Raw genomic sequence first — 27,299 nt, 5'->3', positions numbered from 1 at the left:
CAATGTGTGGAGGCGCCTCAGATTGGTTCCCTCAGAAAATCTCACGTGATGATTGCACAGATCGTTTGAGGAGGTCAACGAGAGCCCGCTCCACACTGCCGGCCTTCTTCACGAGGAGAGGAAACGGGAAAGCGTAATTTGCAGATTCTATTTCTCATGAATCCCTAGCGATACAAACCAATGAACTGGAGTGCTTTATATTTTTTTATTTTGTCTTTTTTTGGATTTACAGATCCGCAAGTAAGAGAAAACAAAACAAAGAAATGTCGCAGCATTCTCCTAAGATCGCTTACAGGTTCATCACGCGCACTTTCCAGGCCTTTCATGTCTTTTCAGGACAAAAAGATATGAAAGGCCGGAAGACATGAAAGAAGATTTAACGCCTCGAACGCCCGAAGTGAAATTGAGTGAAATTGCATTGCAGTCGTGACTGATCGGGTTCAACCCACAATCACTCACCAATTATCACTACAATAAATGCGTTGTTAGGCCACGAAAATGTTGCGGATAACATTGAAAGCCTAGCTACGTAACACAAATACAGAATATTCCGAGGGAAAGAGCAGGATCCGTGAGACATGGCAAATTCAGCAAAATTTTGCGGAATTGCGGAAAGGTAGGGGGCTGTAAGCTTAACCCACAATCTGTGCCTACATACCAAACATGCATGATTGTGGTGCGAAGCCAAAAATAAGAAAGCAAAAAACAAAAACAAAAAAAAACAGCATGTTGCATGAAGGCCCTGTCTCTGGTCATCGTAGAACCACACACTTCTAATTTACTCATGAAAAAGTCTAATCTTATGAAACTGTTTCACTAATCCATCCAGCACATGTCTGTTTACATCACAAAGGTATCGTTTATTGTGTGCTGATATTACAGCAGTTTACAACACTTGTCACATTTTATCTCCAGTATTGTATGACAGCTACAAGGCTTCACATGTTGCCAAGTCAGTGCACCGTTCACCTCAAAAGTAGTAGTTCCACAAACACTTGTGTCGTCAACAAAAGTCTACAACGCCAAGTAGCTTGGACGGAATAAATAATGTATCTTACACCGAAGTGTTGCTACCTCTCACTCTGAAATACTCAATTACTGTATTATTCGAGATACACGTTACAATACGGGCACAGTAAACCACATCCAAACCGTGCATGTCGCAATTTGTGTGTCGTCCCTACTACATGCGTGCCTTCTTTTTCTCGCGTTTGGGTTAACATTTGCGCCATACCGCAAACAACACTAATATTTCCATTTAATAAAACCCGAACATTATAAAAAGGAACCCCACGTCCACGTGGCAAACGCGGATCCATTATAAAAAATAGCAACAACGAAATAGAATGTGTGCAACTGCTGGAGCTGCGGGCGTAATGAATTGAGCGATTCTTGCTGTGGCTGGACATATCCCAAAAAATATCGCCGCATGCTGTAACTAGGCACGGGCCATGTACACGGGCCGGTACGCATGTGTCGACACGCGCATGTAGCAACACGCCCGGGTGAGTCGCTAGAGATTTGCACTAACTAGGCCTCAGGAGTCTAGACCCGTGTCGAGGCCGAGGAGCTGTTTTGTGACCTCGTACGTTGAGAAGGAGACTGCCACCATTGGGATGGCCCTGAGGTAGTTGACGGTCATGCCGCGGTAGAGGCCCCGTGAGATTCCGTGCTCTTGGAATGTCAGCACCAGAGTGCTGAACAAGCCCTTGCTGCAAGAGAGGATGTTTAAAAGGCATGTAAGAATAGTAGATGACCAAGGCATAGACAGAGGCTACTTTTTTTCGGTGTCGGCTAGTCTTTTCTATCGATCCTGAGCATGGGTATGCGAATTCATTAGTGACGGCCTTTACGGACATCATTCACTGTCAGATCACTGAGAACGATGCAATGTTGAGTGATGGCCTGTGATGTGATACTCAAGTTGATGGTAGATGATCGGTGATTGACCCTGAAATTGACCTCTGGGGGTGCTGAGTCTCCGGGGGTATGTTCATGAGGACATATTTACGAGTGTAGAGCAAGATCTCATTAATTCGAAGTCGCTCGGTCCACAAAAACACCTTCAATTAAGCTAAATACGTAGCTGACTTTTTATACGTTTATTGACGTATACAGGGCAGCGTGAAGCTGAGCACAACTAACCAATGTGCCATGCTGAAGGATGCTGAAGGAACCAAGTGAGAAAGATTTCGTATTAAGCAGGCTGAGGCACGCAGGTACTTTAAATTAAGCAGTCAGATTGCAATGCGCAAAAGCGGGACTGCAGAAATTCTCCAAATTATCCGGAATTTTGAATTAAATGAGTTTGAATTAATGAATAAGGTTTCACTGTAGTATATAGTAGCTGAGCTGTACTGGGCAATCTCAGAAATTTCAGGAAAGGGCATTGCAAAAAGCCCAGGGGGTGTACACCCCTCATGGTGTGTGTGTGTGGGAGAGTGCAGGGAAATCCCTGTGAATGATGGGCTGTGAGTTTGACTTCTCCTTGCGGAATCAAATATGCTGTTGCCTTGACATTGACGCAAAAGGAACAGGAGTCATCCGTTGCTTCGATCGTAAATCGGTCGTGACAGAACCTATGCCTTATGCTCTCCCTTTCAAGATGGTGAAAAATGCGAGGTGCGCTCTCATTGGTCTCCGCAAAAGATTTGTCCAATCATCGCGGCAGATCATTCGAGGCATCCAATCCGGGGACCCTTCGCGTTGTTGGGCTTCCTGAGAGGGAGAGCGTACATTACGCTTCCTCTGCTGTTCCTTTTGTATTGGCATCAAGGTAACAGCAGCTTTCATTCTGTGAGCAGGAACTGCTGCACTTTTGTGGCCCCCTTTTAAAGGAACGGTCACATCCGTTCCAGTCTATGTCGAAGCTATAGCGTTATTTTATTCCTCGTGGAGAAACAGCGGCACAGTTTGACTCTTGTTCAATGGAATACATGATGAGAGCACACGCCTGATGCTGAGAGTGTGTAGGAAATCCCTCTCTGGAAAAACGAGAAGACGTCACTCCCTAAGAACCAACCAGAACACAGCCTTCAGGAAAGATATGCCACGGGTATCTCATAGAGCTAAGGGGCATCTGGATGGCACCTTTCCTCCTCTGAGTCTGAGAGCATATCTGCTTGGTTAGGGTTTAGCTCCGCTGAATCGAACATACCAGATTGAACCGGTTCGGGTTCAGCTCAGGGAAACCTTTCCCCCTCCCCCAAGAAAAAAAAAGGTGCTCAGCGGTTAGGATATTTACAGGGATTGGAACTGTTACTTTTTTTCGGTCCTGGTTTAACCAGTTCATCGGAACAAATTTTGCTACACCCTCACCATACACGGTTGTAAGAGAAGGGTGTGAGAGTGAGATAACCGTTTCAGGTGAAAACACAAGACAAGTAATAAACACATTAATTTGCCCGATATTTTACTGTACTGCACTCTCGTGGTCGTCTGTTGAAAATAAAAAGCGGAGTGCCTTTGGCAGCACCCGGTCTGCTCCTGGCAAAAAAATTGAGCTACAGTCACAAACTTTTACTCTCATCTGGCATCGTACAAAAAATAAACGAGCAAATAAAAACAAAAATGTCGGCCGGTAGTATAATTATTTCACCTCCGAACTGATTCCCGAACCCGTAACCGTATCAAATTTTTTCGGTTCAGTTCCGGTTCAGTTCAGGGCAAGCAAAATGAATTGTTCAGGTTCAGTTCGATTCGGGTTCAACAGCACATAACTTTTTTTTCCCCCCGTTTTAGGTTTGGGTATAGTTCCAGTTTATTCGTTTATTTAATACAAAATGCACTTTTCAGCCGAAATAATTATATCTAGGTAGATTGTTGCCCAAAGCCGAGCATTTGGTATCTGTTTCCGGATGTAACCGTTCCTTTTAGCCGTCCCTGAAAGTGGAAAATGGTTCACCTGAACTTATTGCGCTCCGGGTACATCATGCTGAGCTGCATCTGTCGCCTCGCTACGTCCAAGGGGTACCTGGGAATTCACGAGCTTTTATAATAAATGTTAAAAAGAAGGCTGGGGTAGTTGGTGATATCGTAAGCATGCCCAAGCAGAAATTAATTGAATTTAATTGTACACTCTAAAATCTAATAAACATTAATATACTAAAGAATGCTTCCTCTTTGTGGAAGCAGAAGTAATTGATTGATTGATTAAAGCAGAAGCAAAATTGTTAACTTTTTTCTTCGCTTACCCCCTCATGTAATGCCCCAATGGGGCGTCTTGAGGTACTACAAACTATACATAAACACAAACTACAAACTACAAACTATACACAAACTACAAACAAATAAATAAATAAATAAATAAATACAGCGAAGACTCACGAAACGGTTTGTGCGATAGCTCCTGCGAGGCCTCCGCACAGAAGCTTGGCTGGTACGATCAGCACGATGTTGCCAGTGTTGCCAGGATAGGGTCGGCCACACACGTTCGGGAAGTACTCGAGGCAAACTGCCTTCAGACGTTCAAACACGTAGAACGACAGCCCTGCACATGAAGCAAGTGCATTCGTAGGCTGAGACACGCTTAATCGTCTAGCACAACTTTTTGGACTTTTACAGTGCACATTTTTGTAGACTAACTTGTTTGTTACTCAAACTACACGCACACACAAAGAATCTGGGAGAACATGTACGGCTACAAAAATAGGCGTAATCTGTATCAAATCTGCAAATACACTATATTCATTACGTTTGCACACCTTGCATATTCACAAGTTTGTCCCCAAAACCTGACTCCTGTTACTAGATGCCCTCTGTGCCAACATAGTTACAAGTGTTTCTTAGATTGTTATTTGCAAATAATTTGCAAATTTGCAGGATGAAATGACTGACACAGCAAGCGACTGCGAACACATAAACGAACGAAAGAAAGGAAAAGGGAAAACAAAACAAAGATCGTGAAATATACCGCGATAAAGGTTTGCCAAAATCGCGTACGACGTTTTTCTGTGACGTTAAGTGAGGGCGGAGATATCGACGTCACCATCGCTCTTTTGGCGATCACTTTCTGTTTCCTGCGGACGGCAGAGGTGAAATACTTCGGTCTATAGCACACGTCGAGATTACTTTAGTGCTTCATCAGTGGTTCGAGCGGATTATGTGGTGATCAGGCTTCAATATTGCAATTGCAACGTGCTCCCTAAAGTCAATAAGTAAAAAGTTGATTAAAATATCTCCGTTAATTAGTCCCCTAACTGAGCGAAAAATTGGTATCCTAGTAGCAGCCCTGTCGAGTAATCCAAAGACAAAAGTGAAACTTCCCTGAGGCAACTCCCCTTTTTATGAAAATTTGTTGCAGATAAAAGGAAACACCCTGTGTAATGTCAATAATGTCTATGAAGTGTGCTATGATTGTGTCATAGAACCATGGCACGAATGAGAAAAGGCCCTGAAGCGGCAACCATTCAATGGACCTGCCATGCTAGAACAGAAGATAACAACAACAACAACAAATAACTCTGACGAGAAATAACTATGTGCACTACCTACTACAGGCAGTACATTATGACATTAATACAAACATCAAGTAGACCGAGCCAACAATGACAAAATGCAAGCGAAAGCATCCTTACCAGCGTATGGGACCATTCCAAGCACCGTCGGAGAAAGCCCCTTGTAGAGAGCTCTTACTCCTCCTTCCTGAAAGAGGATACAAAAGGTCTTCGAGTGCCTGTGTATTAAGCATGCAATGTTCAACATATTATCGTCCAATTCCCAAAAACAGGTTGCACATGATAAACGTTTTCAGCATCCCAGTGGTCATACAGTGGCAGGAATCTCACCGCACGCACTAAACCCCTACGGCAACGGCTTTCTGTTCACTCACTGAGGGGGCCTCAATAAACTAACGGGACACACACACACACGCTTCACATTCTCTCCTACATTTTTTCTCCTACACATGCACATACTATCGTGAGCTTTATGAAAGGGAACACAGGAGTGCGTGGCAGATAGCCTCGTCCGTTACTTAAGAAGACACCTTGTGGCCCATTCTGTGTGCAAGTGGAAAGGGCACTGCCGTATCCTCTGTTGCCGTCACACTCACCACACTCCGTTGACAACTGGTAATGGTGAGCAACGCTGTTATGGCCTGATATCACAGGCTGATAGGGTGGGGGTGCTGGCACCAGACAAAACAGCAAAACTCTCGTCATTTCCTTTCATGTGTCGCCACAAAGCGCCTCCACAAGTGGCAGAGGATGTCATCTGCTACGTGCTCGCGTGTTCCCTTTAATAAAGCTCACGATTGTACATGCAACACAGGACGAGGCAGCAGTCATATGGTGAACACGATTGAAAGTGACTGTTCACGGGCTTGAACACACAAACAGATGAACATAACACAGGCGTCAAGGTGCCTAAGAACATGAATAACTGAAATGCCCACTGTTAAATAATGCATGTTCACCGGATGTTGCTGCACTCCTTGCGTTACATGTGTGTGTATGAGGAAAAATGTGTGAGGGACAGTAAAAACAAAAAAAAAGCGTGTGTCGGACAGTGGATTGAGAAGAACCCCTGATAAGTCATCAGATAGCAGATGCCGGCGTAGCATAGTGGTTAGCACACTTCGATTAGCACAGGCCGTTAGCACTTAGCACAAGTCGACTGGCATTCGAGAGGTGCATGGTACGACTCCTGCTTCTGTCTAGCTTTTTTTTGACAACTGCCATATTTCAATTGTTCATGCTCTGTTTCAACGTTCCATCCACAAAACATTTACTTTCCATCGTGTTATACTGTCCATCTTGGGTGCCACTCACAAAAATTCTCGCCACACACTATGATAGCTTGAGTTCATATTGCGTATTAGCTGATTGTTTTAATTGAAATAAAAATTAATGTAGGAAAATTTACATTTTTCTTTGTGAATCCAGAAACCTATGGCAGTACCACAGTACTCCAATCAAAATCAAAGTTTTTCCATAGGATATCCAGAAGAATGCAATATCCAAGAGTCTGTCACCCACTGAAATTGGCGCAAACAATAATTTTTCACTGAACGCCGCAACAGGCACAATGACAACCATAAACACTATCGGTCGACACCCTGCACAGTCAACTGTCAATTTACGATCACGTTGCTCTAAGAACAGCGCCCCCTGGGATGAGACACTTCCCCTTCCCTTATTCAAAATCTCAACTCATGAACGATTTTTCCAGGAACGTTAACCGTTCATAAATCCATAGTTGACTGCATGTCCGCGGTGCATTCGAGAAGTCCCGAAGCAGTGTCCGATTTCTGTCTGCAGCGACGGAGCAGCCGGGACCTACCGTTCGCACGATAGATGTAACGGTGTGAATGATGCCGGAGTAGACATGCTCCCCGTTGACCTGGAAGGCCAGTCTGGCTCTGACCATGTCGAGTGGGTAGGTGGTTACAGCTGCAGTCACTCCTTCAAAAAGAAATGTGGTTCAGCCCATACAGCACAAAGTTGCCTGAAGCATACCTCAAACTAGATAGCCAAGATACTACGCACCTGCGCAAGACCCTGCCACAAATTTACCGCCGTGCGAGTTGGTTCCAAATGTGCTACGGATTATCTGTAATACAAATGGTGCACATCATTGGACGTGGCAGCAACAACAAACAGCTTTCAAAAAGCACGCGTACAAGAAACACGGAGGCACCGGTTTTAAAAAGAAATAAACAAATGTGGTTGGTGGACTGGAAAGATTCGGGTCGCCATGTGGGGTCACTATAGGATTTGGGTTCTCGAATCTGGAATCTCTGCCTTGGATATCATCAAGGATCTTCAAGGATCATCAAGGATCATCAAGGATCTTCAAGGATCTTCAAGAATCTTCAAGGATCTTCAAGGATCTTCAAGGATCTTCAAGGATCTTCAAGGATCTTCAAGGATCTTCAAGGATCTTCAAGGATCTTCAAGGATCTTCAAGGATCTTCAAGGATTTTAGCGGATCCCTAATTCATTCATTTACATTCATACTACAGCGTCGTCTTCCAGAGTTTTACCCAAAGTGATAATCATGAAAAAAAAAAAGAGAACGGAGGGGGGGGGGGGGGGGGGGGTTTACTCTAAAACATAAGGCCCTATGCAAGCACACTGCTGGTGATCAAGTAAAGCACATGTTGACATGGGGCCGGGACATCTTCGTGAAACGCTGCTCCGCCGTGTTGCACGAACATTGCTGGATGCCGAGTAATGTCGGTCCACTCTCGATAATGTTGCAGGAATGTTGTGAGATGTTGATAAACGTTGTCCCGCACTGGACGTCATTCACAACGTTGCTGCAACGTCGAGGCCACAAGATGTGCTACTAGGGTTATCGCCTCGAGGAATAGCATTATTGGAGACTTAACGCGTGTTTGAGGGGCTCTGAGAGGAGAAGGCAACGGCGATTAGGCTAACTACACGAGAACCAGGACGGCGGTGCGGATTCCTGTAGAATTTTTAAGCTGCTCAAGGTGATTGCGATTGACTCTTTCGTGGATGCAACGAAATGGATTGCAGCAACAGCGTAACATCAAAAGGCTTCACAGTTAAGTGTTCCGGATCTGCCATGCGAGAGCACTAGGACATTTATTAACCATGCTGTACCACCATTCCACATTTCCACCAACCATTTCCACAGTGAACCATAAGGTCAACAGCATCAGTCTTGCATATCGTGATATCGTTTCAGATTACTGTACCGCGTACCGTAGCGGGACGCAGCAAAGTGGTTTACTAAAATTCGCTAATAAATTGTGTTTGTGCAAGCACACTTGCTGTTTCACGCTCAACTCTACAGAGCAGTAAAATAAAAGACAAACAATTTATAGAGGGGTTTTCCACTGCTCCTTTAACAGCCTAAAGAACAAGGGGAGAAAATAGAGGAGAATGTGCATACCCGCTTGAAGGTCTCAAAGGACACAAACTGGACGGCCGCATAGGGAAATATCCGTACCATCTGCGCACCATTACCCTTGTATAAGCCGAGGAAGTTTTCTTTTTGAACTATTCCCTTCAGTCCTGAAAACACACCTAAAAAATGAAAAAATACAAATAAAAATCTAAGCATAATAGAAAAGCATATCACAGATGGATATATATATATATAGATAGATAGATAGATAGGTAGAGAGAGAGAAAAAGAGGTGTTACCATAATGTTTGTAGTGGTAGTTATGACCCTGGAGGAGAATTTTGATTCTGTCCAGTGGGGCGACGGTTGTTTTTGCACACATGCCAGCCACACCTGAAAAAAAAAAAAAAAAAAAAAAAAACAGAAAAAGAATTTCACTGGAATCGTGCAGACTTTGAAGTAGAATGTGCAACAGCGTGCTCTCATTAATTCTAACTCTGACATTTCCCACTTTTGGTAAATTCAAACGGATTTAGAATTTTTGTCTATAGCTCCGTTTTTCAACGTATCCAAAAAACCTGCTTAATTGGCGCTTACGTCTATTCCTTTCCTCGTAAAATTCTCTTACTGGCAGAAAACAGCTTCTGCACGCTCGTGACACCAACTATTGAGGTACCCACCTTAGAAGGCATTGATCACCTCTAGGTGTACCTGCCCGCTAAAGAACGGTATCGTAAGGAACTGCTTGCTTGAGCACTTAAGGATTGACGACTTGCTAATAAAGACCCACGTGTCAGTCGCAGATAAGATTCTTTTTAAACATCTCCCCATACGTAGCCTGCAGAATTAATAAACTCGGCTAAAGTGTGCTTTGTGTGTGCAGCTGCCTGCATAACAGACCATAATATATACATTACAATGAATTCCTCGTAGTTCAAACCACTCTTCAGTGGTGCAGCCAGAAGCATGTTTCGAGCGGGCATTCTATACGGGGCATTCTATATGGGGAATTCTATACGGGGAATTCTATACGGGGAATTCTATACGGGGAATTCTATACGGGGAATTTTATATGTGGAATTTTATATGTGGAATTCTATATGGGGAATTCTATATGGGGAATTCTATATGGGGAATTCTATATGGGGAATTCTATATGGGGACTTTACTTGAGGAGGGGAGGGGGATTTCACCCTTGTTTCACCAGTTACTGCTTTTGGTTATAGTACCTGTAACTAAGTTACACAGATATGGCAATATTTTCCACATATCGCTTCCCTCATGTAGTATTCCTCTACTAGGACACCGAACGAATTTTGTTATCTCGTACACAGCCAGGACGTCCAGGATTATACTTCCCATTGCGTTCTACGGGGACACCGTTCATAACACACCATGACATATAACTCTAACAGGACAGTACAAGCGCATTTATTTGGCTTTTGTTTTTCTTAGAAAGTGCGTAACTACAAAGCGACTGGGTTTCGTCTCGGGTTATCCGGAATTTGTTATTCGTATCCGGACAGGAAGTATGGGGACCACTCTTCCAGGACCAGGGTCTTTCTGATTCGCTTGTCCGGAAAAGCATCAACGTCTTCTGTTCCGGGCACATTGTTCCAGAAGCGGGTCACTTTGCACCGGGGCATCCCATACTGTTTGACTCCCCTTTCTTCAGAGGTCACTCCCTCTTGGCGTGAGCAGGCTCACGGAGAGACGGCAGACAATAAGCGGAAAGGGTGCCCCGAATCCACAGGGCGCAAGAAATCCACGCGTGAACATCAGTGTCAAGGCCGTCCGAAAGCATTGCCTGTAGGACTGTCGCAGACAAAGCATATGCGTGGGAAGAAGTGCAAAGGCGCAGGTGAGCTGGTACATGATAATACGACGGGAGCCCAGAAACAGGGGAAAGAAAACACGAAACACACACAATCTCAGACACAGCAACCCTTTTACTGAACAAACATAGAAAGTCAAGTTCCCAACAGTCTCCGTATGGGTGGCAAGGGTGAAATAGGTGCAACACTAACGCAATTCCCTCTTGCCGGAGACTGTTGGGAACTTGACTTTCTATGTTTGTTCAGTAAAAGGGTTGCTGTGTCTGAGATCGTGTGTGTTTCGTGTTTTCTCTCCCCTGTCTCTGGGTTCCCATCGTATTATCATATGTGTGGGACCAACTTTCTGAGACGTTACCCTTCTTTGAACAGCAGGGTGATGCAGCGGGTGCCATGGCTGTGACCAAAATTCTGTCACATGCGTGCCTACAAATTTCGAGCGGCTCACTTTGTGTGAATTTTTAATTTTTAAAGTAACGATATTTTCTTTATTTCTTTTTCTGGAGCTATATAAAGAGGTTTTACAAATTTTGCTGGTTTCCCCAAAAGTTTGCTCGGTTCGGTTATCTGGAAATTCGTTATCCGGACCATAAGGGACGTCCCCCGAAGTTGTCTGGAAGAATCGAGACATGACCGCACATAGTTACTCGCCTGACTGTTTGCACTTGAGACCGTAACCATTAAGGCCGTAAGCGCACCTGTCTGACAGGATTCAAACACCTGAGAATTCAAGCAAAAATCTGTCGTCTACAGGGGTCTGAACTAACGAGAGCCTGCTTATCTATTACCCACTGGCCGAGCAGAACCTACGCATCAATATAATTTTTAATTTATAATATAATTAATATAATTTTTGTGCATGCAGCACTGCAGTGTTGGATAATAACGCCGCGTCGCTGCTGCCGGTAGAGACTGTCCCCGTTCCCCCGGCAGAATTTTACAACATTCCTCAGACGCGACTAGTTTCTGAAATTAGAATGATAAACAGGAATGTCTAATGTAACCAACAAGATGCCAGTATTCTGTGTTCGTCTCTTTTAATTTCAGAAACTCGTCGCATCTTCGTTCCCCACACCTGTCACTCAGCGGTATTCACCGTGGAAGTTGCTTGCTGAGAAGGAGCAATTAATTATAGTTATTGGTTACGTCGACATTAAGTGACCGCTTGTAAATTTGTGCAGGGTCAATTGTGTTCAGGGGTGAATCTAAGGGAAATGGGTCTGGATGTTCTGAGTGCCCCCTCTCAATTTCTGTCGTCACTGAGTGCTTCTAGCATTATCTTCTAGACCAAGTCTTAGGTCTGCACCTGATTCTGTATATTGCTATGTCATAAGGTGTTGAAATGTTAAGCAAAAACAGTCATGGAGTGAACTTTAATGAAGCCTACGACGGCAGCGCTTGTGACTCAGACTTTAGTTTTACTCATCGGCTGATTGAATACAATAATACAACACATATAAATGTGCGAGATGGGGGACCTACATTGAGAGACGTTCCTGGCTGATATGCTAGAAAATTAAGGCCAATGACAAGTTCCCGAAAAAACGCGGTATCAAATAAGAAGGTAGCCTACAGCCTTCACACTGACATGTACGGCCTGCTTTGCTTTTTGATCTTCGACCTCCAAGGAGATCTCTCCCTTAACCATAAGGTACAATAATGGCTCGTGATAGTCTCTTACAAGCAGCTAAGCTTGTGACGATCTATACAATAATGTGTTCGTTCCCTGCATGCCATTGGCAATCACGGACAAACCATTGATGCAAGACCAACATAAACGGATGTTCCATCATGCAAGCTGAATATAATGAAGGAAAAAATGCGGGGTCAGTTTCCTTCTCGGAGGAGCTTGCACGCAGTTTTTGCGAGAAATAGTCTCCCAACGTAATAAGGGCAGTCACAGACGAGGCCTTCTTTCTTGGTGAATGGCTATTTCCTCTCCACTTTCTTTTCTTTTGTTATGCATAGATTTCTTAAGATGCACAAAGGAATCATGCACAGTTCCATTATTTGTGTTGGGATACCGATTCCGCCAACTTAAATGTGAATTATGTGAACGGTTTCTTCTGTGTGCATGAATGTGTTCTCCTCACATGCGACCACCTGCAATGAATAGCTCGGGCAAAATGCTCCACGTGCTCGCATCCAAAAACATATAATGATAATTCGGGGCCCTCGCGCGAGACAATTAGCCCCCAAAATAAAATAAAAAAACATACGGAAGTACTATTAGTAATGGTTAAACGAGGATAATGAAAAGGGCGTAAGGTGACAGGAGATTGTCGATTTGCCAATTATTTGAAATGCGCTGGTCAACACGCGTCCCCCGATGTGACAGCCAGACGGCATCGTGCCCGAGCCCTGCGATGTAGCCTTTCGAGAGCAACTGACGGAGGTTTGAAGCAAATACAATAAATACGGCCGTGTGTTTGTTTCTGAGGAACCTAACTTATTTATAGCACAGTATCTCGCAACACCTCTGCCAGGGCAAGGGCATGCGTGTGCTGTCAAAGCAACAAATTAAACCAATTTGCACAAAATGACCCGCGACACGGCTGCAAACAAAACGAGGTCAGGGAATCTTTCTCAGAGTGACCGTGAACTTGATACTTCCACTCTATTAGGTACGAGTCAACGAACCTGTCAGGTAAACATTCTGCACAAGTTGGAATGCACAGGGCACTTACCACCGGCGAAGAAGGACTTGAGTAAGAAATTTGGTGACCGCAATTCTGCCTTGTCTGTCATTGCTTCTTATTCCACGCAAACCCAACTGGAAGAATGCTGTGTAAAGTCGTTTCGGAGGAAATACTTTGGAAAGAGGGAAAATAACGCATCCCTGAGCGTCTGCTACTTCCTGTTTCTATTCGGCTGCCATCTATGTGCACTACCAGATCCTAATTCGGTATCTGCCAATTTGTTCATAGAATTCATAATATTCTGTCTTTACCAACTATTCGACGCTAAAGAGACAACTGTAATCAAAATAAAATCGCAATTGCAAATGAAGGTTTGAGAAGCAAACGCGGTGGTGTCGCTCACAGCGCAAGAAAATGGAGGCCACAGATGAGCAGGTCATCCGTAGGCGAGAAATCAGAAAGAAGAAGATATTAGAGAACTCAGATGCGAGATGGAGAAAAATTATAGGTTACGGGTCGACGGATGAGTCAGGTAAATATCTTCTGTTTGCAGCTTGAATGCGGAGTCACACTGATGAATGGTGATTAGCGTGCGCTGAGTGAGTATAAGCCTAAGAGAAAATTGGGCATCGATTTACCGATTATACAACTACAGAACAGTATAGAAGTAGAGGACAGAGCAGCATAGATAACGACACACACACTGTCGGATAGAAACGCATGGGCTCTACGGCATGTTGTCAATTTTCCTTCTCGCAGTATTTGACAATCTATCTAAACATACTCAGGATAGGAGCAGAGCTCAGCTGTTGAGACTCATTACGCTTGCTTTTCGTACTTACATTACTCATTCTATGCTTCCTTCACAGACAAAAAAGATCTCTGACCGAAGTATTGTCCTACGTTTTCCGTTTGCTTTTACACAGTTAGTTGATCGTATCGAAACATAAGTGCGACCGACAGAGCTCTTTTTTCGAGTTCAGCCTACTAAGGTTCGACAAGTTTAACATTTGTTAGATCGACGGGTGACCATGAAAAACTTGAATTCCCGCAGCTACACGTGACAAGCCATCTGGAGAACCCTTACCAGCCGCAGCAACCGCACCGCCATTCGTGAGTCCCGCAGCCGACAGCCGTCGTGCCTACTCCCTGGACGAAGTCACTTCCAACTCCACGCTCTCATCGTCTTCAGTCACGCATCGCCCTTCGGCAAAAGTCGACGTCATTCCTTCGGTGCGTCTCTCAGCTCTGGACACACGAACACGCTCTCTAGACGAGAGCACATCTGCCAATGGCATTCCCAAGCGTTCTGCTATCTACGCCTTCCCCAAGAAGGTGTCGGACACAGAGTCACGGTCGTACGCAAGGTGTCCGGGGGATGGCGGAGGGTTTCGGGTGTGGTTGGTGGAAGCGCTGGCTGACCGAGGCTTGGACTTCTTCAGAGCTTGCTTGGTGGCATTGATTGGAGTGTGTGCTAGGATTTGGCTTGCACTCGGAGTGCCGCATTTCCTTTCTGAGGTGAGTGATTAAGCGACGTGTAAGATAGCACTGTGTCGTCGTAACCACGACCTACTACAGGTTTTCCCGCCGATTTTAATCCAAGTGCCAGCTAAATTAATCAGCATGCCATGCAAACTTTACGGGGCATGGATTTATTTAGCTGGCACTCGGATTAAAATCGCCGGGAAAACCTGTAGATTATAGCGTCCGTATCATAATTGGCAACCCCTATGAGGAGCCCGTCCGCACGATCCGCTAGGGGGCGCTACTCATTGGCCCGCGAGATCTACATCGTGATTGCACGATGGAAATTTGAATTTTGAACGCGCAGAAGCGGACGTATGACTACCGTTGCAGACGACAGCTACAGCTCCTATGAAAACGCATAGAATGATGATGATATGAATTTTTTGCAGTTTATTAAACACAATAACGAGGTAGTAAAAACATATCTAGATGAAGTAATACGGGAGTTCAAACTGACAGACATCAGGTCCAAAGACGTCCCGCAGGGTTGGCTCCCGTTGCATAGTGGTTAGGTCGACTGCTTTCCATGCCAAGACTTGGAGGTGATGCAGGTTCGAATCCCCGCACCGGCTTTGCTGTGTGGGGTTTTCCTTGGGTTTTCCGGCAGACCTTTCAAACGAATGTCGTCGCTACGGTTCCCCATGAAGTCTGTCCAGGACGCATACTAACCCCCCTTGTCTCCCCCTCCTTCCTGCTGTCCTCTCTCCATCCGTCCACGTCGGTATGCCACTCATAGCCATTGTTGCTTCGCGGAGCTAACTCAGAATTTAAAAAGAAAAAATAGACGTCCCACAGGCTGTCGTAGAAGTATGGTGTCCTTGCATGCCCTCAAAAATACCTTGTGCATAGTGGTCAGTACACACTCATGAATTATTATTATTATTATTTATTATTTATTGATCCATCAAGTGACATAGGCCATTACATGAGGGAGTGAGCACGTATGCAACACACTGGCACTGTATACGAAACAACAAACATAAACTGAAAAAACAAAAAACAAAAAACCTGCTGAATGAACGCTGAATTCTGCTTGCATGATTATGCAGTGAAGTGGTTGTGTTCTTTGGCTTTGATGTGGGGACGCTCAAAGGTCGTAGCCACATGGCTTCCCATGTTTTGACGGCAAGCAGAACACGCTTACTGGGCTGCTTGGAGCACCGTGCATCCCGCTGTCCAATAAGTGTGTTCCGCTTTCCTCTCTCGACGCTTCGAGTTGATCTCGACAATCAGTGAGCATAGCCTCCCCGGCGATTCCGAAACGTCTCTGAAATTCGATTCGTGAGTGTGGTACGTACACAGCCGTGAAGTACTTTATTCAGAATGACTAAGTAGTTTTCAAGAAATCGATGGACGTCTACCGTAATGGCAGATCTGCCACATGTCAGGTGTGCTGAACACCACACCCATACCTGGGATATGCCCCCACGTGATGTCTAGTGTTGTTTTCTTTTTATATCGAAGGGGCAGCAAAGAGGAGAAATTGCTCGCGGAATGAAAGGTGCTGTTGCCTTGAGAGAAAAACAAAAAGAATGGGACTCTAGTCATTCTTGACTTACGCATTGACGAAACTGCAGTTTGTGCTTTACATCTTCCGTGCTTCCTAGGAATTACGGCAATGTGGAGCGGTCTCTTGTTCATGTTCTCTGGCGATGTCCTCAACCATCACAGGAGATCGTTTGAGGAGACCAATCAGAGGCCGCTCCGCATTGCCACGATTCTTGAGGAGGAGGGAAGAGAAAGTGCAAATTACGGTTTCATTCGCGCGCAAGTCACGAACGACAAGTGTCCCGTCTCTTTTGTATTGCTCTCAAGGTGACTGCATTGTTCATTTTTGAGAGGAGAAATTCTTGCTCTTTGCTGCCCCTTTAAAGTGACACTACTTACCTGTAATCTTTGTGCAATTGATGGCCTGTATTAATTTGTCTGGCCTGCGCTATACTCAACTCCTCAAAGGAGTTCAAACACTGGCAACTTTAATGCATGAATCGTAGCAGTGAGCCTCGTTTATTGTAATAATACTGAGCATGTGATTCAGGAACGTGCACCATGCCAGACAGTACAGTTACGGCATTTGTTGACAGTGTTCGTTAATCTTTGCAGACGGTCCTACTGCCTTTTTGCCTCTTGGAAGCTGCCATTTGTAGTTACCCTAAATTCCTTACAAAGGTAAGTCCCAGTGCTTGTTCTCCAAAGCTGACCATAGCTCGGCATTTCGGGCCTTGAAACCCACAATCACAATCATCTGATAAGGAGTGAAGTCCGTCCCTGCTACAAATTCACGTGAAGGTCGACGTGGCGTATCGGTGTGCTCGATCATGCCACATATTAGCGCACTCACCAGATAATATCACACCTGCTCTATTTACAAGTGTGAAGTCATCCGGTGAGTGCCTAATATGTGTCATGATCGAGCTCACCGATACACCATGTCGACCTTCACGTAAGTTCGTAGTCGCGGCTGAACTCACGCCTTATCAGATGATTGTGATTGTGAGTTTCGAGGCCCGGAATGCCGAGCTATGAAGCTGACTCAGGCTGGAACTTGTGTAAACTGACCAGCTGCCCAATGCTCACGCTGTGTGTGTTCTCCACGTGTGTGTCCTCCACGGACCTCGTGCCCGAGCTGGCCCGCATCTATCTACCCTCTCCGCCGTACGACATTCCGTCTGATGTTTCCTTTCTCGCAGGTTAGTTGGTGTCAACGTCCGCAGATGAGCCTAGGAAGTAGTGGAAGTGCCTCTTGTATGTCAACATCAATTCTGGCAGCCGTTCTAGTGCTGTGCGGTGTATCCCCACGGGCATCGGCAGCCGCAACGTCGGGTCTTCGACTGATGGCCGACCTCACCTCCGACCTTATGCTTTACATCTTTTGCTTTGTCGTCTTTCACGTCTTCTGGATCGACTGGGTCGGCTGATGCACACGGAGTATCATTTGACGTGCTCAGAACAAGGACTTGAAGAGGAGAGGGGGGGGGACGACAGTTTCTGTTACTTTTCGTGGAAAGGGCAAGTGGCATGAAGACAACGCAAGGAGTGGATGTTAGTAGCAAGCACCTGACATTCGCTGGAACTGAGGATGTTTATGCATAATGTGCAAGTTGGGACGTTGCACGTTTATCTCAGGTTTCGTGTCGTTTTTTAGTCGCGTGAAGTGGATGGAAAATGGTGCTGCTCGCAAGGCGTGAGCAGATGCTAAAACGATGCTGGCAAAATATGAATGTGCACCGACTTGCCTGCAGTGCTGGGCATACAGTTTCTTTGTTTTTTTAAAAATAATTGTAGAGTAAAAATTCCTGGGTGTGTTTCATGAACCTGCACAAGCACTGCGATGAGAACTGTGCAGCAGTTGTTGAGTTTGGTGGCAGCTTCGTAGAGATGCCCTTTCGGATTATTTGATGGCAAAAACATGAGTGTTCCTTAACTAGTGGTTGCCATTGCTAGTCACAAGCTTAATTTTGCAGTTCAACAGAACTGTACAATTTGTAAATTTCCAAAAGTGTACAACTTTGTGTAAGATACACATCACACGCTGATCTTTATAGATGACACGGCAGGAGGGGATTTATTAAACACAATTTTGATCTCTGGTTTCCAAGCCAAGCAGTTCTAATGTATTATATGTAAATACCAATTAAAATACTCTTATCTGCAGTCTAAACTGCTGTACTGCTTTCACATTTTATGCACGGCCACACGTTGCTCATCTGCAACACGCTCAAAGGAGCACGGAACGAAAACGAATATGTCGAGAGAACTAGAATTTAGGATTACAAGCCCTGGGATACACATTCGCAGAAAAACTAGGAGAGTGGCGCATAACCCTGGAGCGCAAGAGCTGCTTTCAACCTCACGGGTCAGAAAACCTGCTCTCATTGGCTGCCAGAGTCAGCCAATCAGGACCATGTTTCTAACGGCGGTAGCAAATCACGGATGAGCTTTCAGCGGTCGGAGCCACGGAGACATACTACTGTCGTCTGCGATTGAGTGCTGATTGAACATCCCCGCGTACTAAGTGAGGAAACTTGAAAATAAAGCGTACAACGGTCCCATACCTTTCTCAATACTGATTTTCTGGAAGGCACGTCGCACTTCTTGTCTACAGATCCAGGTCTACAGGTTCCAAGTTAGCGACAATCAGTGATGGCCAGTAGTTAACTACTAGTTCAACTACCTGATTGTAGTTAAAAAGTAGTTATCAACTACTTGGAGAAATGTAGTTTGCAACTACTAGTTAAACTACTATTTCGAGTAGTTAACTACGATAGTTAGGTTACTGCAGGCGCCAACTACTTCAGATTTTTATCTCGAGCTACTTGCTTGATGAGAACAGAGGTGCAGAGCAATTGTGCCGTGCATGTGTACTAAATCTTCACTTTTACCACTGCTTGTGATTCATATTTAGGTGTCTAAGAACACTATAGAATGGGATTGGTGTTGATGGACAACATTAAGTAGTTGTAGATGTAGTTAAACTACATTGCTGTAATTAAAGAAGTATAGTTTTAACTACCTCCCCTGAAAAGTAGTTGAACTACTAGTTAAACTACTCAATTGCAAAGTAGTTAGTAGTTATAGTTAGTGGCCATCACTGGTAACAATCATTTCCCAGAGTTCTTGAATTCGCAGAACGGTGATTGGCAGTAGTGGGAAAATTCTGACTTTATATGTTGTAGCTGGCATTGTGTTTGCCACCTGATGCCACAAGACTCGAGGAGCCGCTGGGTGGTGTCGTTGCTGCTGCGCGCTCTCTTGCAAGATAATTTTCTCCGTAGATTCACACCTCCCAAGGGAAATACTTAGCCTGACAGTTCCTGGAGGTACTGTGCTCAGATGATGGAGAAAAAAAAAAAATATATACTGGGGATGGACATGCCACTGTAAGGGATTTTATCTGGTTACCTGACCTCACCAGCTGGAACCAGATCATGAGCAGTGGGACATAACACTAAGGTGAAAAAAAATTTCGAAGACACAGACAGAGCCCGTTGACATCCATTTTATTTCTGTGGAATTGCACGCATCCAGTTTAGGAGCAACGTCTCTCAGCCACGATGCACTCCTTTCTTACATCAGTCTCTGGTAGGGTCACTGGTTGTCACGGAAAAGAGTAAAGAGTCTCCCGAACCAGCGCCTCCTCTATTACTCAATGCCTATCGCCTCCATTCGGTCAGAGGTGCCGGCCGTACTGCGCATGCGTATTAGTTCAAGTTCTCTCGTTTGACGGCCCCACATTCCCTATACCACGGTGTGACGTACGCTGACGTCACCTGCGACGCGTGTTCTGCTTGCATCGGCCGCTCCAGCCGCATCTTGCTTCCGGATTTGTCCGCTTTGAATGTTTTTGCGTTCAAAGGGGTGGATGGATGTTGGATACCATAACCTACCCTAAACGGTGATTGTGCGTGTCGCGTACCTCCTTGCTGTATTTCTCCTCGCTAGCACGCTACAAAGCTTAACGGGCCTAAAGAAAAAGCATGCCATTTGGAAATCAGCGAGAAAATTGCTTGCTGCACACAACGGAATAGTTGGAAGTAGTGTTTGGTTCCCAATCTTTACTCGCAATCACTTTCAACCACTCCTCTCGTAACGCAAGATCCGCAGGCACCTCGTGAAACGATACCCCCGGCTCCTTTTTCTTTGTCCCAGAAGTACAAAATGGCACAAGGCAGTACGGCATTTTCCGAAAAGTTCGAAACTGCGCTTATCACAATCAGACGAGAGCGCATAGCAGACGACAAAGGGTATAGGGAAGTGGCGCCCTCTACGCGCCCTTCGCGGGAGAGGGAAGCGACACGGCGCATCTGCGTTTGGGCAGGTTCAGGTTCGCCTAATACCTTTTGTATCAGGGCAGGCACCACAAGGGTACCACACCACAGGCAATATCTTGGCGGTAGCGCCCTGCACTAGTCGGAGAGTTGTAGGTTGTAGGCGTTTCACTTTTTCGGCGCCTGCGCCTGCTGGCCGGTGGTGGCTTTGGCACTGGCTCCGGTTTTGGATCATCGTCGTCTACGTTGTTGGCCCTCTGGTGGCTCGAAGTTGGTTGTGCGTCGTCCGCGGTCCGCATCCTCTTTTTCGCATTCTGTAATAGAGGAGGCGCTGCCCGAACTGGTGCCGGAAACGGTCTTCCCTGGCAAAACAAAACGTACAAAACTGTGTAAAAGTCATCCTACAATCCAAATCCGATCGAATCCACATTCTTTTTTCCTTTCGTTTTGTCCGTCGGAATCGAAGATTTCTGCGTGTTTCTGGGACACACATTTCACTACGCTTTCAGACATATATTCACATAGTTGGTAAAACTTCTTAATGTTATTGCAATGTCAGTGTTAGTGCTGTCAAGGCCCCTGTGTGGATTGACGAGACAATTTGTTCAATGCCGCTTTCGTGTGGCGAAAAAAGAACGGAAGCCGGTCCGCGTACCTCCAAAGAAGCCCCTAAGTGGATACCAACTGTTCACGAAAGAGTGCTTATCAACGGTTGTGAAAGAGTATCCCGGTAGAGCATTCGTCGTTCACACGCATACAGTTACAAAAATGCTACCATTACAGATATCAAGCTTTCCTCTGAACGGATGAAAATCGCAGCTTCGAGATGGAACGCTACTGACAGTGATACGAAACGAGTAAGATATTCTGCCATAGACAAAGCTTAATACCTGAGGCGATGGCAACGCTACAATGCTACCTATGCTACCTGTGCTACCTGTAATCTATCCTTGGAAGTGCATTCGGGCTAGGGAACATGAGGGTGAACTCCTCCTCCTCGCTGTAAAGTTCCTGCAGAACCCCTTCCGAAATATTTTTCTGGCTACATTGCTGCCCCCAAAGTCCCTGACACCGCGTAAAATATTTGTCGAAATGATCGAGACGCGTCCAAAACAGGCAAACTATTCCGAAGAAACCAGCAGATATGGGTGTCAGGCCACCCTCCCCCTCCGAGATGAAAATTCTGCGCAAATTCCTGCAGAGGAGAGCTGAGGGGCGGAAGGATTTTTCGTCTGCCGCATTTTCTTCAGGTGTGAAGAAGGGTGTTTTAATGGAGCGTCGCATTACAGAAGTACACGGAACTTGCTGAACAAGGAAAGGAGACATACTGCAAAGAGCGAGATGCGTTCATGGCTTCGCTGTCCGAAGAAGAACTGATATTGATAAAGGAATCTGCCTCGGAGAGGCAGGAAGGTCGGCGGCAGCGCAAGTTTCGTGCTGTAAGACGTAACGTTTCGCAAAACCTCTTGTGCAGATGTGAAAGAAAGGGTAAGACAAACTTTTTCAGAAACTTAAGGAGCTGGAAAAACCAAAAGGTCCAAGGACAGCATTCAACTTTTACTGTAAAGTGAAGGCAGGAGACACGCTGATAACAGTGAGTAAAAATTTAGAATTTGAGTGAGAAAAAAAATTTAAGCTGCAGAAAAAAGGTTCTCTTTTGGTACGTTTTCTTTCGTCCCCTCGAAATGTTTAAACTGTTTTCACTTATTGCCCTTTTTCTGCAGCCGTTATTTTTTCAAAACTAGCACACACAGTACACTAGCGCATGAAACACACGAAAATTCCTTTATATTTTATTGAGAGAGAAAATATGATGTGCTGTAAATGCACAGACAATTTTTACAAATTGTTCTGTCTTCTAAGGTGCAAACTACCTGTTAAGGAAGTATGCAGCAAAAGAGAATGTGAGCAGAGGTCTGTTTCTTTCTGCGTACTTTTGTGCCAGGTAAATTTGCTGAAATTGCTGAATTTGCTGAAGCGCAAACTGCACAGTACGCGGGTACAAAACGTATGGGTACCGGAGAACGCTAAGCACTACGGCACTGCACATGCTGCATCCTCTATTTCGGCCCCAGTAAAGCCCGGCCTCCTTTTTATTTACCAGCTCAGGCTCGTACTGAACACAATAAATTCCTTGGCTTCTTGGCCCATAAACTATAGAGTAAGCCCTGAGCCTGTGCAGTGCTCTACCGAGCATTGCATTTGTGTTCATCTAAAATACGTGAAGTCAACTTTCCCAATAAATATTGACTATTGCCTGGTTTAGTCCTATTTTGTTTTCCCTGAGATAAAACCCAATTTTGTCCACCTCCCCTCTTCATTATGCCTATAAATTCTACTTATCTAAGATTTTCTAATCTCTCTCAAGTGCGCTGCTTCAAAAGGAAATGCGCTGAGCATTACTTTATGGTCCTGTTTTCTTTTCCGACCTCTGACATCTGTGCTGAATACCATTGACAGTGCACAATTTTTTGCTTTGTGGTCATTTTCCAGGATAAGATTAAGGAAATTGCTGAAAGCTGGAAAGGGCTGTCCGAAGAAGAGAAACAAGTGAGAGAAACAACTTAAAATCACACCAAAAAATTTTTGAGAATCTTTGCTCTAAAGAGGGCAATTTCCACGAGTGACCATGGTGCTTGGTAACTACCAGTACTTACTAGTTACTAGTAGTTAGTACACTTCCAGTAGATTTCAGTGTCAACGATTTAATATGTACTATCTTGGTCAAATTAACAGCTCCTGGCCAAATATAAACATATTGCATAGCGAAGTTTGCAATTTGCTTGCAAATTTTCCAATTTGCTCGCAAAGAACAGTCCGCCAATCGGCAGCATCACCTGTGTTCGAAATCACGGGCTGCTTTCTTCTCAGCCCGGTCGTAGCAGCTGCCACTGGTGGCCGTGGTTAATATTCAGGGTGTTTGCTCTAACGTGTCCAGAAATTTTATTTAAAGCGAGCGATAAAAGAGAAACCTGTTTCTTACTCAAGTAGCAGAAAAGTACCACTTGCTTTTCTTCTATCGCTCGCTTTAAATATAATTTCTGGACACGTTAGAGCAAGCGCCCTGTATACATAGAATATTTTTGCTGTTTGAATGATTTTCAACTTCATATTTCATAGGGCAACTGCCTTATTACAGATGAGCAAATTGAAAAGTGTCATAGGCTTATCAAATACCTTTTCACGGTCGCTTTAAACAAATGTTTGTTTAAATCTGCCGCAGTCGCACTGCTGATAGGTGTAGAAACCAGAGCCCATCATGGTGTCACTTCCTCTTGGAGAGTCCTATGAACTATGAAGTTAAAAATGCAAGCGTGTGTACCCAGTGACAACATAAGTCATACACTTGACCCCGCCCCCACGCAAGAATCGCTCCGCGCGCGCGAATGTAGTTGCGGCGCGGCCAAGTGGGGACTAGGGCGAGAAAGAGAGCCGGGACTACATCTCGAAGCGGAGGCGTCGTGCAAAGGCTGGTAGCCAATCGCAGGAGCCTTCCACGGATTAGTGTGCGGCCCCAATCGTAGGACCTAAGTTGTCACTGACTGTAGTTAGGAAGTGACTTTTTCCGGTTAAACCCCATTCCGCCCGGTTATTCCCCCCCGAACCGACCTCCAACCAATTCGGGTTGAACCCGATTTCTCACCGAATTGCAGTCACTATGAAATCCTCGAGTGACGCTTCAACTGCAGACGAACAAAGGTCGCCATGTGTAACACATGTAAGAATGGGTCACTTACGTTCCCAGAAATATACCCATGTGCGTCAGCACCGTCTATGCCTTTGGGTATTAGCGCTGGTAGGTCACCCAAAAAAAGAAAAAAAAATGGGAAAGGAATTATTAGACAGAGGAGAAACAAAAAAACGCCCGAAGGCACAATTATAGCCCGATTTCTCCCCGAATTACAGATTTAAAAATGGCGGCCGATTTTTGTCTGTCTGTCTGACTGACTGTCACATCCCGAAACCCATCCATGAGACTGATACCGCTATGTTTGGGATCGGCCGACATTCCACTCGGCAAATTTTTTTCGTCAAAAAATTGCTTAGATGTCGGGAAATCAAATTTTTTAAGTTCAGCGCTGCTTCCGTCGCTGTAGAGGCCCGGTGGCGGCGTCACATCACTCTCTGTCCAGAGGAGTGACGGGGCGGTGCTCAGTGAAGAAAGGCACCCTCCAGACGCCTGGTAACTCTGTGAGGCGCCCGCACGGCCGCGGCATTCCTCTTCTCGAGTCTGTGTTCAGATTGGTTCCTAGGGATTGACGTCTTCTCGTTTCTGCAGAGAGGAAATTTCAGCATATCTTCAACAGCCGGCGTCTCGTTATGTCATGTACTCCATCGAATAGCAGTCAAACTGTGCTACTATTTTGCGTGGGATTTTCGATACCGTGGTTAGTGGTCCACAAGGAATAAAATGACAGTGTAGTTTCAAAATCGACAGGAACGTTCCAACCGTCCCTCTAGTTTCACCTTTTTTCCTTTCTTTCTTTTTTTTTTTTTTTTGTGTGTGTGTGTGTGGGAAAATGAAGAGCATCTGAAGAAATATCCATTCTTATCTTCATTTTGTTTTGTAATTTGCTTGATTGTAAGTTTAACAAATTACTACTCTATACAGTACGATAGTATACAGCAGGGGATCTCAAACTCTGTGCGCCCAGGGAACCCCCGCACATTTGAGGGCACTCTGGAGGAACCCCCACCCAGCTCGCCAGACCTACTTTTGAAAGAACAAAAACAGGAGCACGCAAAACTAATAACAGAGCACACAGAAGGGTAGAAAATCCAGCACACCGGTAGGGAAGATGAAGGGAAATTGCCTCGGCATGAGAGCCGCCGATAGTTTGAACGGAGGCTGTTCTTTTATACCACCGAACGAACAATTGAATACACCTGGAACAACCCCAGTGGGGCATTTAGCTGCGACCGGAATGTGCTAGAGCGCCCGCGGAACCGTTGGTGTTGCGGAACCCTTGGTGTTGCGGAACCCTTGGTGTTGCGGAACCCAGGCGTTGCGGGACTCCTGAGTTTCGCGGAACCCAGTTTCCGAACCCCCGGTACATGACATCGATGTTATCTTGCAAGTAACAAGTTACTTGTGCGCATATTTAGTACTCCACTCTGTGAGTTGTTCTTTTTGCCTGGGACTTAGTAACCTATCTGAAATACTTCTTCGAGTATCTTGTTCAAGCCTGCTGTAATGAGAGACATCTGTTTCATTCTGTGCTCCCATGTCTCTTCCCATCCAGGTCTTTATTGTGCAGGCAGAAGAAGACAAAGTGAGGTATGAGGAACAGATGGTCGACTGGGAAGCGAAAATGGAAAAATCTGGCCATCACGACATCCTGGAGCAGTTTTACAAAATGAGGCACCCGGCATATTTACGTAGTGCCAAAGAGAACAAGATATTAAACCAGAAGAGGTCAACATGACACTCACTGTATTCCTTAGACGTATCATGGACATGACATGACCGTTACATCAATATAATGTTATAGTATTTACTACGCCACAAGTAATGTCGTTTGTCTCTGTGTTGTGTGTTAACCTTGTTAGACAACAGGGATGACATGGGAGAGTTGGTACCAGATCATGTTAGGACTTCCTCAGCGAAGTAGACCAGGACCAACACAGAGTTAGGAACCGCAGACGTGGTGTCCTTTCCTAACTCTGTGTTGGTCTTCGTGTCCTTTGCTGTGGAAATCCTAACCTTGCTAGACACTTTGATTGGTGTAGTTCATCACATGACACGCACACACTGTACCACAAACCAGAGCGTTGAGGAGCTATACCAACGATTTTTGTACGTGTACTATACACTGCATTTTACATTACACAAAATTGCTTTTTGTATTCTTTCAGTAAGCATTCCGGTGAGTTTCGGTATTCATGGTGTCTTTGTCCTGCAAGCTTATTAGCACCTTTGCAGAAAAGCAAAGCAAAATCGAATGTTTACTGATCCAGCATAATTCTGGTAGGCACAAGTAACATCGGGGCATTATGAGGAAATAGGCCTAGTGCACAAACAAGTATATAGAAGACAAAACGTGAAATCAGCCTGCCAGTGACCAGTGTTACTGAAGCAGGGTTTCCTGTACCTTGTCCCAATGTTCCACAAACACGATACCGTTGAACTCCCATCAATAAACCTTGAGTGTACCACGACAGTACTTAACGTACTTGGCATCTCATCGTTGGCGTCGGGACAGAAAATGGGGTCAACGAATGTCTTTGCTGACGTTCATAATAGAGGGTACAGCCAAGAGCGAGCAGCTCTTTTTGTCATCGGTTGTCATAAATGAAAATCCAGCGTAAAAATAAGTAGTCAAATACTGCAATAACAAACACAAAATAAAATAAAATTCATTGAAGTCACTAATTTTTTGCTTGTATGACACCCACTGCCACACAGTTGCATGTAGTTCTACGTTTTCCTTGGATTCATGCTGACGTGACCACGTGGACAGACGGATAATATGCGCCTTGCATTTGCTGAACCATTTTGCCAAGGATCAGCAACAACAACAAATACACTGATGCTAATCAATGGGGAAGAAGAAAAAATGAGTGTGGGATGGTTACATGCTTCAGGTGCTATCTGCATTCTTTCACACTACTGAGCCCAAAGGAAATTGCTGCAGTATGAATCCGCTTGGTGATGATAGATCTGGTGTTGCTGATGTGTTTCCTGCCGTCCTCTTCATATGTCCACGTGGTGTACGT

General features: G+C 45.0%; 3 protein-coding genes across 3 annotated transcripts; 2 read left to right on the top strand and 1 right to left on the bottom strand.

The window, feature by feature from the left end:
* Window positions 1-837: 837 nt before the first annotated feature.
* On the bottom strand, window positions 838-13,522 carry LOC135368179 (solute carrier family 25 member 16-like). The gene is made up of 9 exons (XM_064601305.1): window positions 13,336-13,522; window positions 9,117-9,209; window positions 8,863-8,996; window positions 7,488-7,551; window positions 7,282-7,403; window positions 5,577-5,643; window positions 4,327-4,489; window positions 3,905-3,973; window positions 838-1,712 (listed from the first exon to the last, which is right to left on the bottom strand). Exons 1-9 carry the CDS (start codon window positions 13,394-13,396, stop codon window positions 1,538-1,540), a joined length of 948 nt encoding a protein of 315 aa, XP_064457375.1. The 5' UTR covers window positions 13,397-13,522; the 3' UTR covers window positions 838-1,537.
* Window positions 13,523-13,678: 156 nt separating this feature from the next.
* On the top strand, window positions 13,679-18,475 carry LOC135368180 (uncharacterized). The gene is made up of 4 exons (XM_064601306.1): window positions 13,679-13,819; window positions 14,342-14,805; window positions 16,918-16,983; window positions 17,505-18,475. Exons 1-4 carry the CDS (start codon window positions 13,702-13,704, stop codon window positions 17,730-17,732), a joined length of 876 nt encoding a protein of 291 aa, XP_064457376.1. The 5' UTR covers window positions 13,679-13,701; the 3' UTR covers window positions 17,733-18,475.
* Window positions 18,476-20,939: 2,464 nt separating this feature from the next.
* On the top strand, window positions 20,940-26,091 carry LOC135368178 (transcription factor A, mitochondrial-like). The gene is made up of 6 exons (XM_064601304.1): window positions 20,940-21,312; window positions 21,366-21,439; window positions 21,872-22,021; window positions 22,090-22,176; window positions 23,076-23,132; window positions 25,826-26,091. Exons 1-6 carry the CDS (start codon window positions 21,135-21,137, stop codon window positions 26,006-26,008), a joined length of 729 nt encoding a protein of 242 aa, XP_064457374.1. The 5' UTR covers window positions 20,940-21,134; the 3' UTR covers window positions 26,009-26,091.
* Window positions 26,092-27,299: the final 1,208 nt, after the last annotated feature.

This window comes from Ornithodoros turicata, chromosome 9, assembly GCF_037126465.1.
Source record: "Ornithodoros turicata isolate Travis chromosome 9, ASM3712646v1, whole genome shotgun sequence".
In the NCBI taxonomy this organism is placed as follows: Eukaryota; Metazoa; Arthropoda; class Arachnida; order Ixodida; family Argasidae; genus Ornithodoros; species Ornithodoros turicata.
This window is presented reverse-complemented; position numbering and strand designations above follow the sequence as displayed.

Excerpts from the sequence above, each read along its gene's own strand:
- LOC135368178 (XM_064601304.1), top strand. The coding sequence starts at position 21,135 with ATGTCAGTGTTAGTGCTGTCAAGGCCCCTGTGTGGATTGACGAGACAA. Across the intron at positions 21,313-21,365 it reads GGTTGTGAAAGAGTATCCCG|ATATCAAGCTTTCCTCTGAA; the intron begins GTAGAGCATTCG and ends CTACCATTACAG. Across the intron at positions 23,133-25,825 it reads TGTCCGAAGAAGAGAAACAA|GTCTTTATTGTGCAGGCAGA; the intron begins GTGAGAGAAACA and ends CTTCCCATCCAG.
- LOC135368180 (XM_064601306.1), top strand. The coding sequence starts at position 13,702 with ATGGAGGCCACAGATGAGCAGGTCATCCGTAGGCGAGAAATCAGAAAG. Across the intron at positions 13,820-14,341 it reads CGGGTCGACGGATGAGTCAG|CTACACGTGACAAGCCATCT; the intron begins GTAAATATCTTC and ends GAATTCCCGCAG. Across the intron at positions 14,806-16,917 it reads TGCCGCATTTCCTTTCTGAG|ACGGTCCTACTGCCTTTTTG; the intron begins GTGAGTGATTAA and ends TAATCTTTGCAG.
- LOC135368179 (XM_064601305.1), bottom strand. The coding sequence starts at position 13,396 with ATGACAGACAAGGCAGAATTGCGGTCACCAAATTTCTTACTCAAGTCC. Across the intron at positions 7,552-8,862 it reads CCTTTGAGACCTTCAAGCGG|ATAATCCGTAGCACATTTGG; the intron begins GTATGCACATTC and ends TTTGTATTACAG. Across the intron at positions 3,974-4,326 it reads GCTATCGCACAAACCGTTTC|GTACCCCTTGGACGTAGCGA; the intron begins GTGAGTCTTCGC and ends GTGAATTCCCAG.